Below are 17,517 nucleotides of genomic sequence, written 5' to 3'. Positions count from 1 at the left end.
TATATATATATATATATATATATATAAGACAACAAAATAATAGTTAAATATTTATTTTCTCCACCTTAAGCCAAAGTGCCCAAGTCATTTGAGGTAAAATGCTTTTGTTAGCCAAGCGTTGCATAAGAATATGTTCTGATTGTTTTTAAAGGTTAGATTGTGGAGCACCGATTTCACAGCTGAAGGCAGCTGAGCAGCGCAAAGGGACTAGAAGAGACAGTCAAGTTGACATAAGGACAGATGGAGAATGAGCTAAGCTAGGAATCCATAACTCGTTAGAAACAGGTTATGGGGAACTTAGTTATTTACTTTAAATGTGATAAAATAAATGACTGAGGCTCTGGAGATACTAAATTTTACTGCAAATAAATCAGAGCAATCATGAGCAGCTTTAAATAGAAAAGACAAAGAAAGCTCAGACAAGTACAAGAGATTCAGGAGAGTCCGTTTGTTATTTTAAAGTATTCAGACAGCAACTCTGATGCAATGCAATTAGAAATGCCTGTTGACTTTGCAATGTTCTTGAGTCAAACAGGCCGGGAGTCAACTTTTGATATATTTTTTTATTTATTTAATAAAATAAACGCTTGCGTGATCACATTTATTATGAAACATGTATGCATGTCTGTGCACATGCATGCACATGTTGTAGTGGACATCGCTAATGCTCAGTCAACTGTCCAGGACACGCAGGTGTGTCACATCATTTTGCGCCAGGGAAAATCTCTATTTTTGCCTCTGTTGAAAGTCCCATGCTTATTTTGCTTGTGTGTTAACCCAGTGTTGTGTTATGTCATAACCTCAACCAAATGTAAATAGATTATGTCAATATAACACTTTGTTTTGCTTTGATTAGTCTGCAAAACCCTTCCCAAGCACTTTTATGAAAAGAATGCAGTTGATAAATTACATGAATTCTGTTAGCGAGGAGGATCTACAGAGGAAATCATGAGGCATAGTGAACACAATTCAAAGTATTAAAAAGAAGTGATTTATCATCAGGCAGTTTGCAAATAAATGTATATATAGGTTTAATAGTTGGCTTGAAAAAACAAACCTTTGTCACAGTTGTATGCAATTTATTTAGCATCAACATGCAACAATAATTGGATATAAATTTGCCTCGCAAAATGCTGCTGGAATTAGTAAAAACTAAGTTTTGGTGGTTATGGAAGCACAATTTTCCCAATGAGTTTCCAAGGAAGACATTTGGTCAATTTCATTAAATTACTTTTTTTAAAGATCTCAACTGGTTTGTTTAATTTCAACAATAAATTAATATCTATTAAGGCTCTTTTCTCATTTCACTAAAATGAAATTACACAATGTCTGTGTAAATAAGGCTTTATTCATACAGGAAAGAGGTAACAAACTGATAGTACTTAAACATTTATCAGATGTTTAGCACAATGTATTTATTACATTGTAACAGATTGATCTTAGGTCTCTGATCATGTCCTTTTCCATTTGTCAGTTCAGCTGGTTTGAGGTCATGCCTGCCACGTCACAGTGCTTGTTAACTGAGAATAAACACATGACCTGTCAGTACAGAAGGAACTGAGATGATAAGTCTGTCCCAATTTGTGCTTGGTCCAATGGGGAAGGTCAGTGACAAGTATGTGACTCATTATGTAGTTAGGAGCCCTGACAACACAGAAATAAGACGCTTACATAAGAAGAGCTGGAAAGGGGGACGACTGGAGTTAAGTCATGTCAAGAGGAAACCTCACTTACAAAGAGAAGAAGTATATTATTGTGGGCATATTAAGGTGGTCTTATTATTGTTTTATTTTATTTTATTTCTTTTTACTTTATATTTAACTTTCTTGTATGATCATAAATGTTTCTAATAAAGAGCAATAAACAGAAACTTACACTTGTGAGCAAGAAGGTGATCAAATGACTCAGACCATCGAACAACTTCGTCTGTTGATAGTCTGAAGGAGAAAAAGCCAAAGAGAAGAGACTCATTAAGATGGTAACAAGCCATTATGCTTTGATCGGTTTTTTTGAACCAAACATGGGTCTTGACATTTTGATAAAGATTGATTATTTTATGATCTATCTGCTGCTCTAAATGAATCTTCTTCTCTAGATGGTGAAAGACCAAAACACAATAAATTACATTGAAATTTGTAGTTGCAATATGGCTGTCTTGAATACTCCTGAAACCATGTAACATTTTATGTCTACTATAATAGTTCACAGTTTCTCCTTAAGTCAAGAATGGTATTTTACAAAAACAGTTCCAATAAAATAATCAGAGGAGCTCCAGAGACCAACACTTCATCTTTGGAAATATGGTATTTGGAACAAACATTTTAAAAAGTCGATGATGCAAATTGTTGGCCTAAAAAATTAGTAATCTACTCTAAAGATCATACTGACATAGCGAAACAGCATATTATGTTTTAAGTGGAATGGTTTTTCCTTCATTGGCCTGTGAAAGTACTTGACAAACAGAAACAAAACGCTGTGTTTGGGCATCAGACTCACTTCAGACATCTTGCTGTGGTCTCATGAGCAGGAGGCAGGAACTCCGAGAAGTCACTGTAGGAGTCTGATTTTTTGGAGAGACAGCCTAATCTGGTCTTCATGGTGATAAACCTGGTGACAAAACATGTGGGTGGTTCACAAAAGACATGCAACATCATATTTCCAGTTTTCTCAAACTTATAAAATATTTTATAGGTAGCATTCAAAGTCATGCCATATCTATAGCTGGGAATTCCCAAGTAGTTTGACTGTAAAGAAAGCAAAGTACAAAATATGATTTTTCTTTCCAATTTTGTCATTTACAAAACAAGAAATGTTGATGGCAACAACTACAGCCAGCTTCACCATTTCTCAATTGAGGGAATAAACAGTGAAACAAAACAAAAAAACTAAAAATTTGATTTTTATACCAGCTAAAATAATTAATGTATTTTATTAATTCGCAATTTGCCTTCATGTATAACATTTTATGAAACTAGGCGTTGTTGTGTGGACCATTTAAAAGAAATATTTATTTTAAAAAATGAAATAAAAAACCATTCCCTCACTCCACCTGAGCTATAAATACGCTAAAATAAACCATACCCCCATATTCCCTATCACAGTCTGCCTCAACTCATTTGTACGCTGCTGCTGTCTTGTTCTGTTTGTCAGTGTTCTGCCTGTGGGACACATGGGTCACAACAGATGGGTCATGACTATAAAGATGCTGCATCACAAGCCACAGACTTCTTTTAACACTAGGGTCATTTGAAACAAAATTAAGTTCCTTTTTTTTCATTTTATTATACCAGTTAATGTTTTTTTCAATTCCGTCCACATGAACTAAACTATGTTGATCTTTGTTTATACTAAAGTCTCACCATATGTTTCTCGACTGCTTATCAAGGTTATAAATGTCAGATACACATAAATTATAAAAATAATAAAAAAATAATCTGTACATTTTAAAAATATATGTCCATTTTGAACAAATTGTATTTTACTGTTTTCACGAACAGGGGTGCTGTGAAGCTGATCAGGCTTATTTGGTTTTGCAGTCAAAAGATGTGTACTCGGAGAGAAAGGAAGGAGGGTGGGCAAATTAACAGTTTGGTACATTGTGTGAACAGAAAAAGAACATCAGGCTAGGCTTAAAAACATAGAAATATACTAACAGCTTGGGAAGGAATCATTGTTCAATCAAGACTGTGCTGTCAAATAAGAGTCCCTGCACACACCCAACAGAGCAAAGAACTTGTAATGTTGGCATCAAGAGTGTGTCAACTCTGACTAAACACCGAGTTAAACCACAGCAAATGATGAGAGGGAGAAGTGAAGTAAGGTTGACCATTTACTGTTGGCTTCCTCTTTACATGCTGTGGTGAAAACTGCAAACTGAATGAACACAAAACAATACAAAACTTAGTTCTGTGTCTGAGCAAACCTTACATACAGTCCATACATTTAACATAATTATGAGCTCAGCAGTCAACTGAAATGTACCATAAGCAGTCAAATGAATCTGGTAAAGGAAACTTTACAGTCTTTAGAAATTACATTGCTAAGAAACAATAACTTCGAGCTACAATTTTGTTTGTATCAAGAATTTGATACTTGTTGGATATCCTCAGATTATTCTGTCTGAATAATTACATGTGCCAATGATTCTTCCTGTTTTCATATTTTCAAGACAGTGTGAAGAGTGTTCTCATTATAGGAATTCACCAATATCACAAATCTGTGCCTTTTATAGCAGAATATTGCCAATACTAAATTGTATATGTCTTTTGCTTTATCCATTCATGCATCTATCTTGACACACTAAAAAACCCTGTATTTTATATGCAGTTTATATGAAATAGTAATCCTTGATCATAATGCTGCTGCAGAAAAGAAAAAATAAATAAAGAAAGGACTACTTTGAAGCTTGGAAGTTAAATTGGGAACATTGCATCAAATGTACAGTTCATTACACAGCTAAAAGCCATTTACTGAAACTAATGGGCTACACCTACCACATAAATTCCAAAGCTTTTAAAAATTTCACTGTGTTCCCCACTCAGTCATAAAAGGATGTTTTAATATACTTGTACATTTGAAAAAAACATGCATTTGCCTTCAGACGGGAACAAATGTACGTCAGGTTTTGGTATTAGCTAATAACATGAATTGTTTGTCACCCTCCTTTGTGGTTAGGATAACTGAGAGGCATAAATATATCCCCACGAAGAACCTTAGTTTGCGTCACTAAGAGTTAACCCCCTACTATGTTGTACTGTTTTCCAAACCTTCCCTAACCTACTGCATGTAAACCTCACAACACCCAAACCCCCTGTAGCTTGTTTAAATAAACCACAGCACTGATGCTGTCTGACCCAGAAACACTCATGTTATATATAATCTGTAATGGATAAAACAGATGCAGTGAACTAGAAAGGTGGGTTGCTTGCTCATCAGAATGTGTCATAATCTCAAGGCAGACTCACTTCGCTGATGAACAGTTATTTTCAGAGTGCTGCAAAAGCAATAGGTAGTGAATAAGTATAACAGACTATGTATAGAAACATTCCCCATCAAAAGATCATAGGAGTGTCGCAACATAATAAAAATACTAGTGCATCGTGTGGTGTAAAGGGTTTTTGATCTGAAACAAGGATGTGGAGGATTAAAACTAGTGCTAGGTATTCCTGTTAGTGATATAAAAGAAAGTGACAATCATCAATTTAAGATGCATTTAATTTAAATGTTGACATGATACAATTCTTTTAAATTCTCAGTTTTGCAAATGTGTATGAAAATTACTTGTTTCACACCATTACAGCTTAAAAATTAAATATTCCAGACATAATATTGTGATCTAAAATATTTATTGTCATTTTGATTTATAGATCTACCTAATAATTAGGCAATAAACTGAATGAAGTCCTATAAGAAACGTTTACCTGTTTTAATAAATCTGTTTCCATGGCATGACAGTGTATATTTTCAAGACTGAAAATGTTTCAGAAAACCCAAATTTGGCTTGAAGAGCTTTCCATCTGCCTTATAATCCACAGGCAGCAGCAACAGGTTGGGGAAGGACAACACAGTACTATTATTCACTAAGATGTCATGTTTACCAGCATGTCTTTGAGAGAAGTCTAAGCTATCGGAATGTTATAATGGAAAGTTTTTATAGGTTGAACATAAAAAAATAAATGAAAATAAAATTCATATCTTGTTACCAGTAAACAGCCTAGAATGACTGCTGGCACATCTGGAAAATTATTCAAGTAAAATGCTTGGTTCTACTGCAATTATGAATCCCACTTTAAAACATATTATAGTTCAGCATGTGCTTTTTTTACTGGACAAGTGCAGTCACATTACATTTCATGCAGTTTCATATTTTTTTATGTTTCTCAATCTCTCAATATCATAATGTTCCTCTGCCTATTTCCTTGGCTTGTCTGTGTGCTAAAAAAAAATCATGCTCCATGCCTCCTGAGTGCACTGTATGCTGCAGACACGTGCTACTGAGCTATTTATAAAAATCCCTGACATATCCATGTTGTCAGGAGGAAACAGCGCATGTTCTATTCAACCGTGCAGTAAGACCGACTCCTGGAGGAAAAAATACATCTAAAAACAGCTCCAGCATTCTAATGTCTCAGACATTCACAAGCACTTCTTGTGTTAAAGTATTGGTCAACATTGCATTGTCTAGTTTTTTTACATGCCCAATGAGTAAACATTATCACATAAAAATCCATGTGTGTGTTTTAGCATTTCTCAACTTGTAAAGTCCATTCCTCCAACAAGTCCTTAATTGTGAGGAATCACTGCCCAAGAAGAAGTGATGTTTTCGGTTTGGGGGTTTAGGTGTAGGAAAAATGTGTCAAATGAGTTTCAGTTAGGTTTGTGGTTAGGCATATACTGGCAATGGTTAGGTCATTGAAATGAATGAAAAATGAAGTAAATGTGAGGTTCTTGGGTAGACAGGAAGACATGTGTGTGCATGTGTGTGTAAGTTGGGTGTTACCTAACTCAATTCAATACATGTTTTTAGATCTCCATCCCTGTCCTGGTTTTTTTAAATGCTAATGAGAGATATCCTCAAGTTCTGTTCAGTAGATGTGTATTTTTAGCTGATATTTTGTTAAGAGTTCACAACAAATTCCCACTGAATTCATTAGTGTGACCCGAATTAAGCAATATGCTAATTTACTCTGCAAGATCTACAGCTGAAACTATGTTTTTTTTACCAACAAACTATATTTTCCCTCTGCAGTAAAAAAGTAAGATTTATACCACAGACACAAAAGATCATAAGGGTATGCTTTTATTGATTGGTGCTTTATTTTGAAAGACTGTTATTTTATAGAGAGTATCGTTTCTCCACTCTTAGTCTGGATTAATTCTAGAATGCTCCAGGGCACAAGGTGTTCCCTAACAGTGTTAGCTAATCACTGTTCTGCCACACATACGGACATCCTTCTGAAAAATTCAAATGTAACTGAAGTGACTTGCTTGGTCACTGATGAAAACCCCACAGAACTGGGAAGTCTTTTCACATTGTGTGAACACAGCAGCCTATCTCTTAAATCATCAGAAAGCAGGGATGGAAAAAATAATATAACAAAAGCAGAGTGTATTTTATTTTTAATTATGCAATATGAAATTTAAATATGAGCCATTTTGTGGTAAAAAAAAAAAAAAAAAAGATGAGGAAAAGCTTAAAATAATTGTCTAACACTTGATATTAAATCTCTGGCCCAGAGAAGTAACAAAAAAAATATTCAAATGGTACAAGTTTTTCTTGTGTGGGTTAAATTCAGAGCCAAGTATTCATCAAAGAATTAAACATCACAAAATAAAATGTCTGACTACAAATTCTAACTTTTCCTATTTCTGCCTTCCGTTACCCTGTCAAAGACGTGCCCCACCTCTTGCCCAATCACTATCGGCGCTAGTGCCAGCCCATCTAGCTACCATGTATGTTTTAAATAGGTGTAACTCCCGCCCCCAAAAAATTAATTTTTGAAAGAAAAATTTAACAAAAAAAAAATATTTTTTTGGTTTGTGATCACAACAAAATAAACTCGTATCCCAATCTCAGTCTGAATGCTCTGTGTAATATCTTGGCTGAAGGATGACAACTTCTTGGTTCCCAAGACCACTGTATTTTTGTGTCATCCTATTGTTTTGTTGCTTTCTTTTTTTCTTGTATTTTTCTTTTGGCATTTCTGTATCATTTTCCTTGGCTTGTTTTTACAGTTTTGCTATCTTTCCACAGCAAGTCCTACTTTGGAAATTTGCTCAGCTGATTTGCATTAAATCGTTTACTTCCTCAGCTAATATACTCTCATTTTCAATTGCAGCATTGTGAATTGAAAATATTTTCCTCAAGTCAGCCAGATAAGCTTCCAGCTTTATGGGGTCTTGTTTGATTTATAGACTGTGTTTCAGTATTGTCATTTTTTATTAAATGAATTTCTTTTTACACGGCAGCTTCCTTTGCCTTCGTTTCACAATTTGCATCTCATCCAGATTTTGTGGCAATTCTCCAACCATCCTAATGTCAGTGTTCTCTCTTTGGATCTTATAGCTTACTCCTTTATGTTCACCATTACAAATATCATTGCATCTACAAATCAAAAACCAGTGGTGTGTCAGCTGTTGTTAGTATTTTATTGAGTTAAGAGTGTGAAGACGGTTATACAGACCAATCAAATTTATCATCCAGTCCATCATCCAAGCTTGCTTTATGTTAATTTTTAACCTATCGCTTGATAAAGATGAGGAATTCTTTATCATTTGTGCTATTTGTGATTGTCTTTGACATACATTTATTATAAAATCATACTTGATGTCATACAAGAAAACTGAGAATATTTGTCCATTTGTCTGGATATGAGCTTGTTGCATGAGATAGGGCTGACTTTTTTTTTAACTACAACTTCCCACACCATCAGATATTAATGGTCATCTTTATATCTATCGATTAATCGCTTAGGCTTAGAAATTAACTCAGCTACTCAGGATCGATTTCTTTGCTCCCCTGCCAACCACGTGTCTCACTTTCCTGCTTCTGATTCAGATCTTTGTCTTCAGACATAATTAGCTTATTATTTTAACTATTGTGAATATGAAGAAATACAGGTGATGAATGCTTCTATCTAAAGTAACTGCCTTGTAAAAACATTATAGGTTTCATCTGAAGACAAATAATGAAAAACTATCAATATATTTAGCAAATTAATGTCCATTTGAAAAGGCTAGAGCTGCTGCACACACAGACACATGCAGTACTACATTTAAAATGGCTCAAAGTCTGTAAAAATTTGGGATGCCAAATTTATGAAGAAGTGAATTTCACCTTAAGCGTTCAATCTGTCTTCTGTCTACAAGTGAGTTTATGCTGTTTCCAGACTAATTAAGATACAGGGTGACTCAGATGAGAGGGACTGAGCAGTAGCTACGCGTTTACAAGACCTTGCATGTTTCTTTCCTCCCTGCTGCAAAGATGTCAGTTTTTAGACTTGAGTCACAGCAGAACAACAGCGGTCTTGAACTTGCGTGTATATATAAACACACTGTACTGCACCATAAGCTTGACAACCCACGAAAAATATGGATCTAACCATCTGTTACCACCTTTAGTAACAACAAAATAGGAAGCGGCCTGACTTTGGGTTCATTTCCATTATCATAGCTATTTCCATATTTTGAAATATCTGCAGAGACAAATGGTTGACCAATACTATTTGGGTTGCACAAATGCTAGCTGCCATTCTGATCCTTAATTGCTATTGCTTCCTAGAGAACTTACAGTTAATTTCCTTTGTGCATAATTAAATTGTGCTTCAGAAGATTTTGCACTTGACTTCACTCAAAGACCAATAATTAATTCTTTCTTTTCTCTCTTTTACTTTGAAAATTGTTGAGGTAAAAGTGTAGGGCAGTATCTTGCTGGACTTAGAATTGTGACATACTTTTTTAAAAATATATTTTAATTTGATAAAATGAATGTTTCTCTGTGAAATCTTTGAGGCTTGGAATATTGCTTTTATAACTATTCTTAAACTTGTCCACAACTCCATCTCTGACCTTTGTGCTGCGTTACTTGGACTCCATAATATTGATTGTTCACTTATGTTCTGTAGCAAATCTACAAGTTCTTCACACAACAGCTACATTTAGAACTCCAATGAAATCACACAGGTTCTCTCTATTTGACAATTACATCACTTCTTGTGACATTTGTTAACACTGAATGTTATTTATTAGTGTCTTAATAAAGTGGGATTAAATGCAGTTAACTGCACATAAATATTAGCTTCGTAGCCTATTGTGGCTGAAACAAAATTTAAGATGTGGGAAAATTAAATGGGTACATCAAAATAGTGCAAATAAAAGAGCTGCATTTCATGGATTTCTCGCAGTGCAATGTGGTCTAGTGTAAGTCGGTATTTTTTACTTGCATACTTTTGAACTGGATGGAATGATTAATATCTCAACAATAAATCAGTTAAAAGTGTAGAGATATATTATTTTTAACTTGTGTTTTCTCTGACTCTTTTACCGTTTGCAAAATAGTGTAAGTTGCTGATTTCCTCTGTTATCTTATATTTTTTCCAGTGTCGTGCGATAATGTGCATCGCTGTTTACAGTAAACACAGTTCTGTTGTGTTAATGTTAGCTCTGAAAAGGCTTCTGGGAATACAGACAAATTTGATGCAAAAGACTTGGGGTCAGAAATGAATGCGGTTCTAATTCTAAGGTCAGATTATGGAGTTTATGTAATGTTCCTGAGGCACAATTCCGTTTTTTTTATTTTTGACACCTTGTTAACATGATGTTTAGTTACTTTTTTGTTCGTTGAATGTATTAAAAATATCAAAGTGAAAATGGCAGTTGTGGTTGCTGGTAGGAAATAAAACCGCTGCTAAATATAGCGAGGGCAATGAGGAACGGGAGATTAAATTGGTTTTGACATTGCTGGGAACCTTGCTGATGTGGCAACAAAACTGCACCTCTGCTGTTCTTTTTGTTAGTAAGGATGTTAAAATAATGATAATGTTTTTTATTATTATTATTATAACTATTATTAATATTGCTAAGACTTTAAAAGGTACAGCTATAAACAATGTTTAAAAAAAAAAGATCAGACATTTTGTCAGAAATTTCAGAATAGGGTATGCTGAAAGATATTATGGTATTTCCTCAAGATTAATCCTTTCCTTTGACTACACCTGAACTCTTTGTCTATTCTAAAAGTCAACTTGGAATAAAACCAACTGAGGGATTTCAGCCATATAAAGACCTAGTATCACTTCATCAGGTTTATTTGCAGAAAAGTGAATTCATCATGTATCACAACATTAACATCATACCTCTGCTCCACTAGCCATTTCATTTTCTACTTACTGTACATAGGCATAATCACGCCTAGCTTAAAGCAATATATACTTTATGCCACTAAACCAGCACAACATTTTTCTCTTGCTGCTACTAATGTCATAGTGTCGGTCATCATGCTTTTTTCTGGTTTTGTTAACAGTCTGCAAAGCTTTAAACCTTAATTTCCCTTTATGGTTTTAATTCTAAATTTTGTTTGTATTGGTGCAATTATTTTCCCAATTGGTTTTGTTTTCAGCTCTCACATGGTAGGTGAATTAATTAAATATGTATAAATGTATTTTTTGTTTTGGATTCTAGACCTTTTTGCATTTGCCGTTTGTCATGACAGGATTTTATTCCTTGCATCTTCCTTTGACTGTAATTCTGCTCTTTTGGATTCTTTCTATTGCATAGCCATCAGTCTATCTTTCCATTTGTTATTCCTTTACACATTTGTTTTTTTATTCTTGTCCTGTTCAGAGTTTAAAAAAATTGAATCCCTTTTATGTAATGTAGATCAAGATGACTTCTCTATTGGTTTTTAGGAGTAGCTTCTATTTGCAACAAAAGTCATTAATCTTTTAAGCTAATGCCATGTTATTTACAAGGCATAAGCCTTGTAAATATTCTATAAATATACATATATTTATTCTGAGTCTTGCTAAAGTACCACCATGTGTACTTCAACTATAGCTTCAAAACCCTTGCACTATGTCAGTGTATTCTTAGAAAACCTTATGATAAAGCAAAGCTGTGCCAGCGGTAAAATAATATTGACCAGTCACCTGAATTTATTGTCTGCTGATAAGAAATGTCAATATTTAAAGCAGCTCTAAGTATTATAATCTATTGGCAGAACATTCATTATGGATTGATTGTGCTGATAAGGTTTTGTTTTAGCAACCAGATCCCTGTTTCTATAATAGAGGTGGCCGCTCTTGGTAATAAATGTTTGTAGCTTTGCTGTTATGACTTGCTTCTTTTGGGCAAAAAAGGTAAAATGCTTTGACATGAATAGGTTTTGTCTGTCCGTGGCTTGATCAGACTATCAATAGCACTGCCAAGGCTGATGAGGGCAAGCCAATGTCTTGCCTTAACTGTTGGATAACATTTAGCTCCGTGATAAAATTAGAACAAGTCATTTACTGTGGGCTAAATCTGAACATGATCTGATTTAACTGGACAGAATGGGTTTTTGCATGAGCTTGCTAAATTTAACCTAGAGGGTCTGGAAGGTTGGTTGGACAGCAGGGACTCAGTAGTGACGAATCACACTAATGTATGATTATAACTGGCACAAAGATAAAGAGACAGTTTAAGGTAAAGCTACCTAAATGTCTTAAAAATATTGAGGACAGAACATATTATGGCACTTAATGAATTAATGCTCAGTAATTAGCAGAAAGAGAAAGCCACAGGTGTGCAGTGTTTTTAGCAGTTAAATGGGTCTTTTGGCCAGGGTGCCAAAGTATGTTCTTATGTGTGGCTTTAACTGGGCTACAAACTGAGGATAGGTCTCTCACCACTCATCCCGCCTTTAGCCATTTATGTAATCAGTTTGTGCCAGGGATTTATTTTAGATTGCAGACAGTGGCTTTACTCCAAGGGCTGCCACTAAAAGCATTTCTCTTCTAGGGGATTTACTAAGTTTGTCATATTAATGTAAGCAGTACACAGTCATTTAATATTATGTTGCCAAGCTTATGGTGCAGTTGCTCATTTACATTAACCACTGCATTGGGTTTTAAAAATTGGAACAGAACCCAAATCTCAGATTTCTTGTTAGATTAAGAAAACCGTCTGAATGACTGAATGACTGTTTTCTTAGTCATCAGTCTTAGAAATAATTTTCTAGATTATTTTTGGCTTTCCACACTGATTGGCTTTGCCTATGGAGAGTTTTGACTTTTACTTTGCATATGCATAACAATCCAGGTTATTTATAAAGTAATAATAAAGAGCCTGCAGAGAAGATGACTTTCTTTCCCTGGAAAATCTTCAGGGTTGACACAAACAGAGACTTACTTGAAAGTAAAGTTACAAATAAAAATGTTTATCAGCACAACATTGATTAGGAAGCACTCAAAAGAAGAATTAAAACCGAATGCTTATGCAACAACAATACATTAGCAAATCATTTTTTCAGGAATTTTGATACTATTAGGATTATGAATTGTCTCTTTATTTTTAGATTTCCTTTGTTGTTAATGGGTGGGATTGGAGCTAACCGAGGAGACAGCAGTGAAATTACATGCCAAAATGGGGCATTAATACCATTAACCTCAGCCTCCTGGTTCACAGGGACAGTCCTGGATTATGCCCTGTCAGATATTCAGCAAAAGTACAAAACGCACAATGAAAATAATATACAGACAAACACTGTCATTAATTTATGACAAAGTTATATTTTAAGTACACAACTGCTAATACCAATTGCCGATTACAACAACTGGCACAAATCATTTGAAAATCATTTCAAAAAGTAGCGTAATAGATGCAACAGCACCATAATAAGTATAGTTCCAATAAGACTTAGACAATAAGCATTAGTTCAACATGTATAGGTTTTCATTAAAGGATTAGGGTTTAAAGTAAAACATTTTCTAAACATGTCTAATGTTTTGGTCACTGATTTCAAATAATCATAAAAATATGCAATCTTAAATCTGATTAAACAAAATGACTTGCAAACCTCTCATATAAGCCCCTCTAACTCCACAAAGAATATAAATTGTCTACCCAGACTGAAAACATGTTGAGTATATAAACTAAATTCTATTGTGGTTCTTCACATAATACAGGCCTATCATAAATGATTTTTTATAACCTTAATGAAGTATTCTTTGTTAACCAAATAGAACTACTTAAATACTTCATTGTGCGTCTCTTGACTCAATATCCTATTTACAAAAAATTAGATGTTAATGAAACGAGTTTCCAAATGTTGTGTGTTGTACCAAAGGCCCCATAAACCAGATCAGGACCTCATGTTCAGGACAAAGGCCTTGTGGTTAGAAATCTAGAAAACCAATTACCCTGAAGCTCTGTGACCTAAATAATCAACTTTAAAGTCGATTATTATGAATCAGTCTATTGACAACTAGAGTCTCTGTTCACAATATTTGCTCCTCATCAATGTTCTCCTTACTCTGTAACACACCCAAATACCAGGCTAGGATTATTGAGTCTGTTTTCAATTTAACTACCATTTGGAAACACTCACAACTTACTATAGACAGTTTGGAGTTTGATGTACTACTAAAGAGCAGGACACAGGATTGTGCCACTGTGGGAATCAGCTGTATTGCCAAGAGAATTACATTAGAATATTTGGAGCACTGCCAGGTCTGGTGAGGGCATGATTAGCTCTTGTCCCTGGTTAAAGCCCAGCTGCTGCATCCATTCTACACATCATGAATAAGTGACCACCTCTTTTTTAACACTCAAATACATCAAACACACCTTACTGATTTGGGCGCTCTATTTAAGCTTCACAACCTCCAGCTGCAGTCTGTGTTTCATGAGATGCTCATGCCTACTGCTGCAACCTGCTGCCTTCTTCTCCTCCCCCGAGTTTCTGCTTGATCCTCTTCTGTCTCTCCTCCACCCAACAACCCACCCTTGGACTTCAGGATCAAGGATAATCTCCTCTCTTCCTGGCATGTTAGTTTAGGGCCTAGAGACTCACTCATCACTCTATGAGACGTTGAGTAGCATGGCCTTGGGGTGATGAACTCTGACCAAACTCAAACTTGTACTATATCAGTTAATGAAGAAGCATTTGTACTTTTACACAAGTTGTCTGAATTAAACGATAGTTGTGTGTAGAGATGCATGTGGCCATCTCAATGTTTAGTTTTTCAAAACAAGATGATACATATTTCATCTAATTGTTTTTATTAAAGACTTTATTTTAAAAAGATATTAAAACTGCAAAAAACATTCCCAAGCCTTCCTGCCAGTAATTATTCACTGATAGTTTCGGAATAGGTTAGCTAGGAGGAGATATAATTCTTCAACAGGTGTAAGAGAGAGCTGTTAAAGTAAAACATGGTTTCTTCCATAGCATATTCGATGTGCAGGAATCTACAGAATGCCAACATTTACTTCAACTCTGAAATTTCCAGAATTTTGCCAGAATCTCCAGGTTCCATGCAAACAGGGCTTGAGAGCTCAAAATCAGAATAACTACAAGCCGCGAGCTCGTAGTTATTCTGTTTTATCCTGGCTAATGGAGCAAGGATGCTTCAGGTGTTGGGAGACTGGAAGACTCCACCTAAAATAGCACCACTGATTGATAACTTCTCCCAGCCTATACATTAAGCTGGTGCTGAACTGGAGAGTTCCTTCAGTGACTGACTGCTACAGCCTAACTGCACAAAGTAGTGGAATAGGAGATCCTTCCTCCCTCCAGCTGTTAGACTCTATAACCATCACTTCTTCCAACAAATTCAATTGTTTACATGCATGCATGCTGGGATTTGTACAATTATTTGCATAGTTTTAACTTATTTTAAGTAACATTTCTGCTGGTATCTGAATATCCCTGCTGTTGCAGTTGTTGTTTGTTACTTATTGTAAGTCATGTGTCTTTAATCCCAAATACACATGCACATTTTTGAATATTTTTTAAATAGCCTATCCAGCTGAATGTTCCTTTGGACTGTAGTATGCTATCTTTAAATAACTGCACAGTATTAATGTTGCAATTTTGCCTTCATAATATTTTATTCTATAGCTGTCTAGGCTATAAGTACAGACACGTTTCAGCCAAGATTGGCTAGCAAAAAAGAAAAAAAAAAAAAAAAGAAACTGACATCCATGGGATTACATGCAAACAAACTGTGGGACATTTCATGAACTCTTGTTTGGTTGCCATTGTTGACATTGCTGTGCAGTTGGCTGCCTTGTATTTTTAAACCGTATTTGTCATGTAAGTAGATATATTGTCAGGACAACTCACTCCATTGATATCACAGGATATAAAAGTGTTGAGGTTCTGTTTGGAAATTAGAATCTAAATTTAATCAGCTTCGTCTTTGGTGGTTTATAGAAAGCATGTTGTTAACAGTGCACGCTCTGTCTAGCTTGCATGTCCGTCTACTCTTGTTCATGCACGTGGAAGACGTTTTAATCCACCGCTTGAATGTAAATATCTGAATGTTTCTTTATGTTTACTCATATTTTCTGAAATGTTTGTACTGAGGCAGATAAAACAATAATCTCTTTCACTCATTGTTATTATTCCTGCAATATCGAAGCATTATGTAATTAAGCATCAGCTTGTCCTTTCTGGCATTTGTCTGTGGTCTTTATAAAGCTTTAATTAACTGTGTGGTACATGTTAATACAATTATGAAAAAAATAAACCAGTCTTAATGTTGCCCAAAAATAGGCAAAATATATATTTAAATTGAAATGACATCGTATTGACATATGTGTAAATTAGGTGTACCTCCAAACCTTGATATTGAAATCAGGTATGTCCATTCGTGCGTAGAAAAGTCTATTTTTAGATGACTTGAAGATCAAGTTTTATTATTCAGAATAAATTTTGTTGTGATTCGGCACATGGCTAAACATTACACGAAATAAGAATTTGTTTTTGTAGTTCTGATAGATATACCGCTTAGGAACTTTGCTGACAAAGAACACGGATAAGGCAAGAATGATTGAAGCATGTAGGTTCTATGTGGAGATTTAAAAACTAATTGCCCTGAGATGCCACTTGACTAGGCTTCAAAGCATCTTTGTTTTAATTCAAAGTGAGTGATATTTATTAAACTGAAAGACAACAGAGTATTAGCAGCAAGTGAGGAAAGTAGTGGGGGGGGGGTTGAACTGATGATTAACCGTATTAACCAGAATTCACATCATACACAATACAGAATTTTGATTATGCACCATGCACAAGGATGAAATGTAATTGTGGGATATCAATAATAAATGCCTGCCATGCATTTATTTGGTTCATATTTCAATGTTAGCAGCAAAGACAACAAGTTACTTTATTAAGTGTTTTCCTGCTTGAACAGTAAGCATGCATACTATGTAAAGACAAACACGGTAATCACTTGTGAATTCTAAAGGTTAACCAAGCCCCAAACATTGCTCAGAGTTCAGTGTCAACAGAATAACTACATAACAGTGTCATACAATAAATTAACATGGATCATTTACCTTGAGCCTGATGTATGAGAGATCAGCTGCACTCTCTTCCCTTCCTGTTTTACCACTACCTATCTACCAATGTGCGTTTTGGCAGAACGCAGATTCTGTCTAGCCAATGCTGTTATTTGTATGAAATTGTGTAGCTCAAGACTAAAGATATCTCGTGTTTCTGATGCCAGTGAGTGGGAGCTACATGCTGCACTCTCATTGGTGTGAAATCGAAGGGAGAAGAGAGAGAGTGCGGACAGGCGAGATGGATGGAGGCAAGAGGGGGGGTGAGTGTAGTCAGAGAGCAAAACGCAAAACAGAGGGGGGAGAAAGCTTTGTTTGCTTGGGGAAATCTCCAAGGACAACCCTGAACACATCTGTGAGGTGGAGAGGTGCCATTTGGTGATGTACTGTTTGAAAAGGTGAACATGTGAATATAAAAGAGGGGCAGTAAATAGGATGAATGCTTATATCTGATGAAGGTGATAATTCTACAGC

The 17,517-nt window shown here is 35.2% G+C and overlaps 1 protein-coding gene across 1 annotated transcript in view; it reads right to left on the bottom strand.

The window, feature by feature from the left end:
• Positions 1-17,246, bottom strand: part of rgs8 (regulator of G protein signaling 8) — a 22,819-nt gene extending 5,573 nt beyond the window's left edge. The window contains exons 1-3 of the mRNA XM_007570945.2: positions 17,041-17,246; positions 2,497-2,607; positions 1,876-1,937 (exon numbers count right to left, since the gene is read on the bottom strand). Coding sequence (XP_007571007.1) covers positions 1,876-1,937; positions 2,497-2,597 — 163 coding nt within the window. The 5' untranslated portion in view covers positions 2,598-2,607; positions 17,041-17,246. The remainder of the gene's footprint in view (positions 1-1,875; positions 1,938-2,496; positions 2,608-17,040) is intronic.
• Positions 17,247-17,517: the final 271 nt, after the last annotated feature.

This window comes from Poecilia formosa, unplaced genomic scaffold (genome assembly GCF_000485575.1).
Source record: "Poecilia formosa unplaced genomic scaffold, Poecilia_formosa-5.1.2 Scaffold271, whole genome shotgun sequence".
Taxonomy (NCBI): Eukaryota; Metazoa; Chordata; class Actinopteri; order Cyprinodontiformes; family Poeciliidae; genus Poecilia; species Poecilia formosa.
The sequence above is the reverse complement of the archived record's forward strand: the minus strand, read 5'-3'. Positions and strand labels throughout refer to the sequence as shown.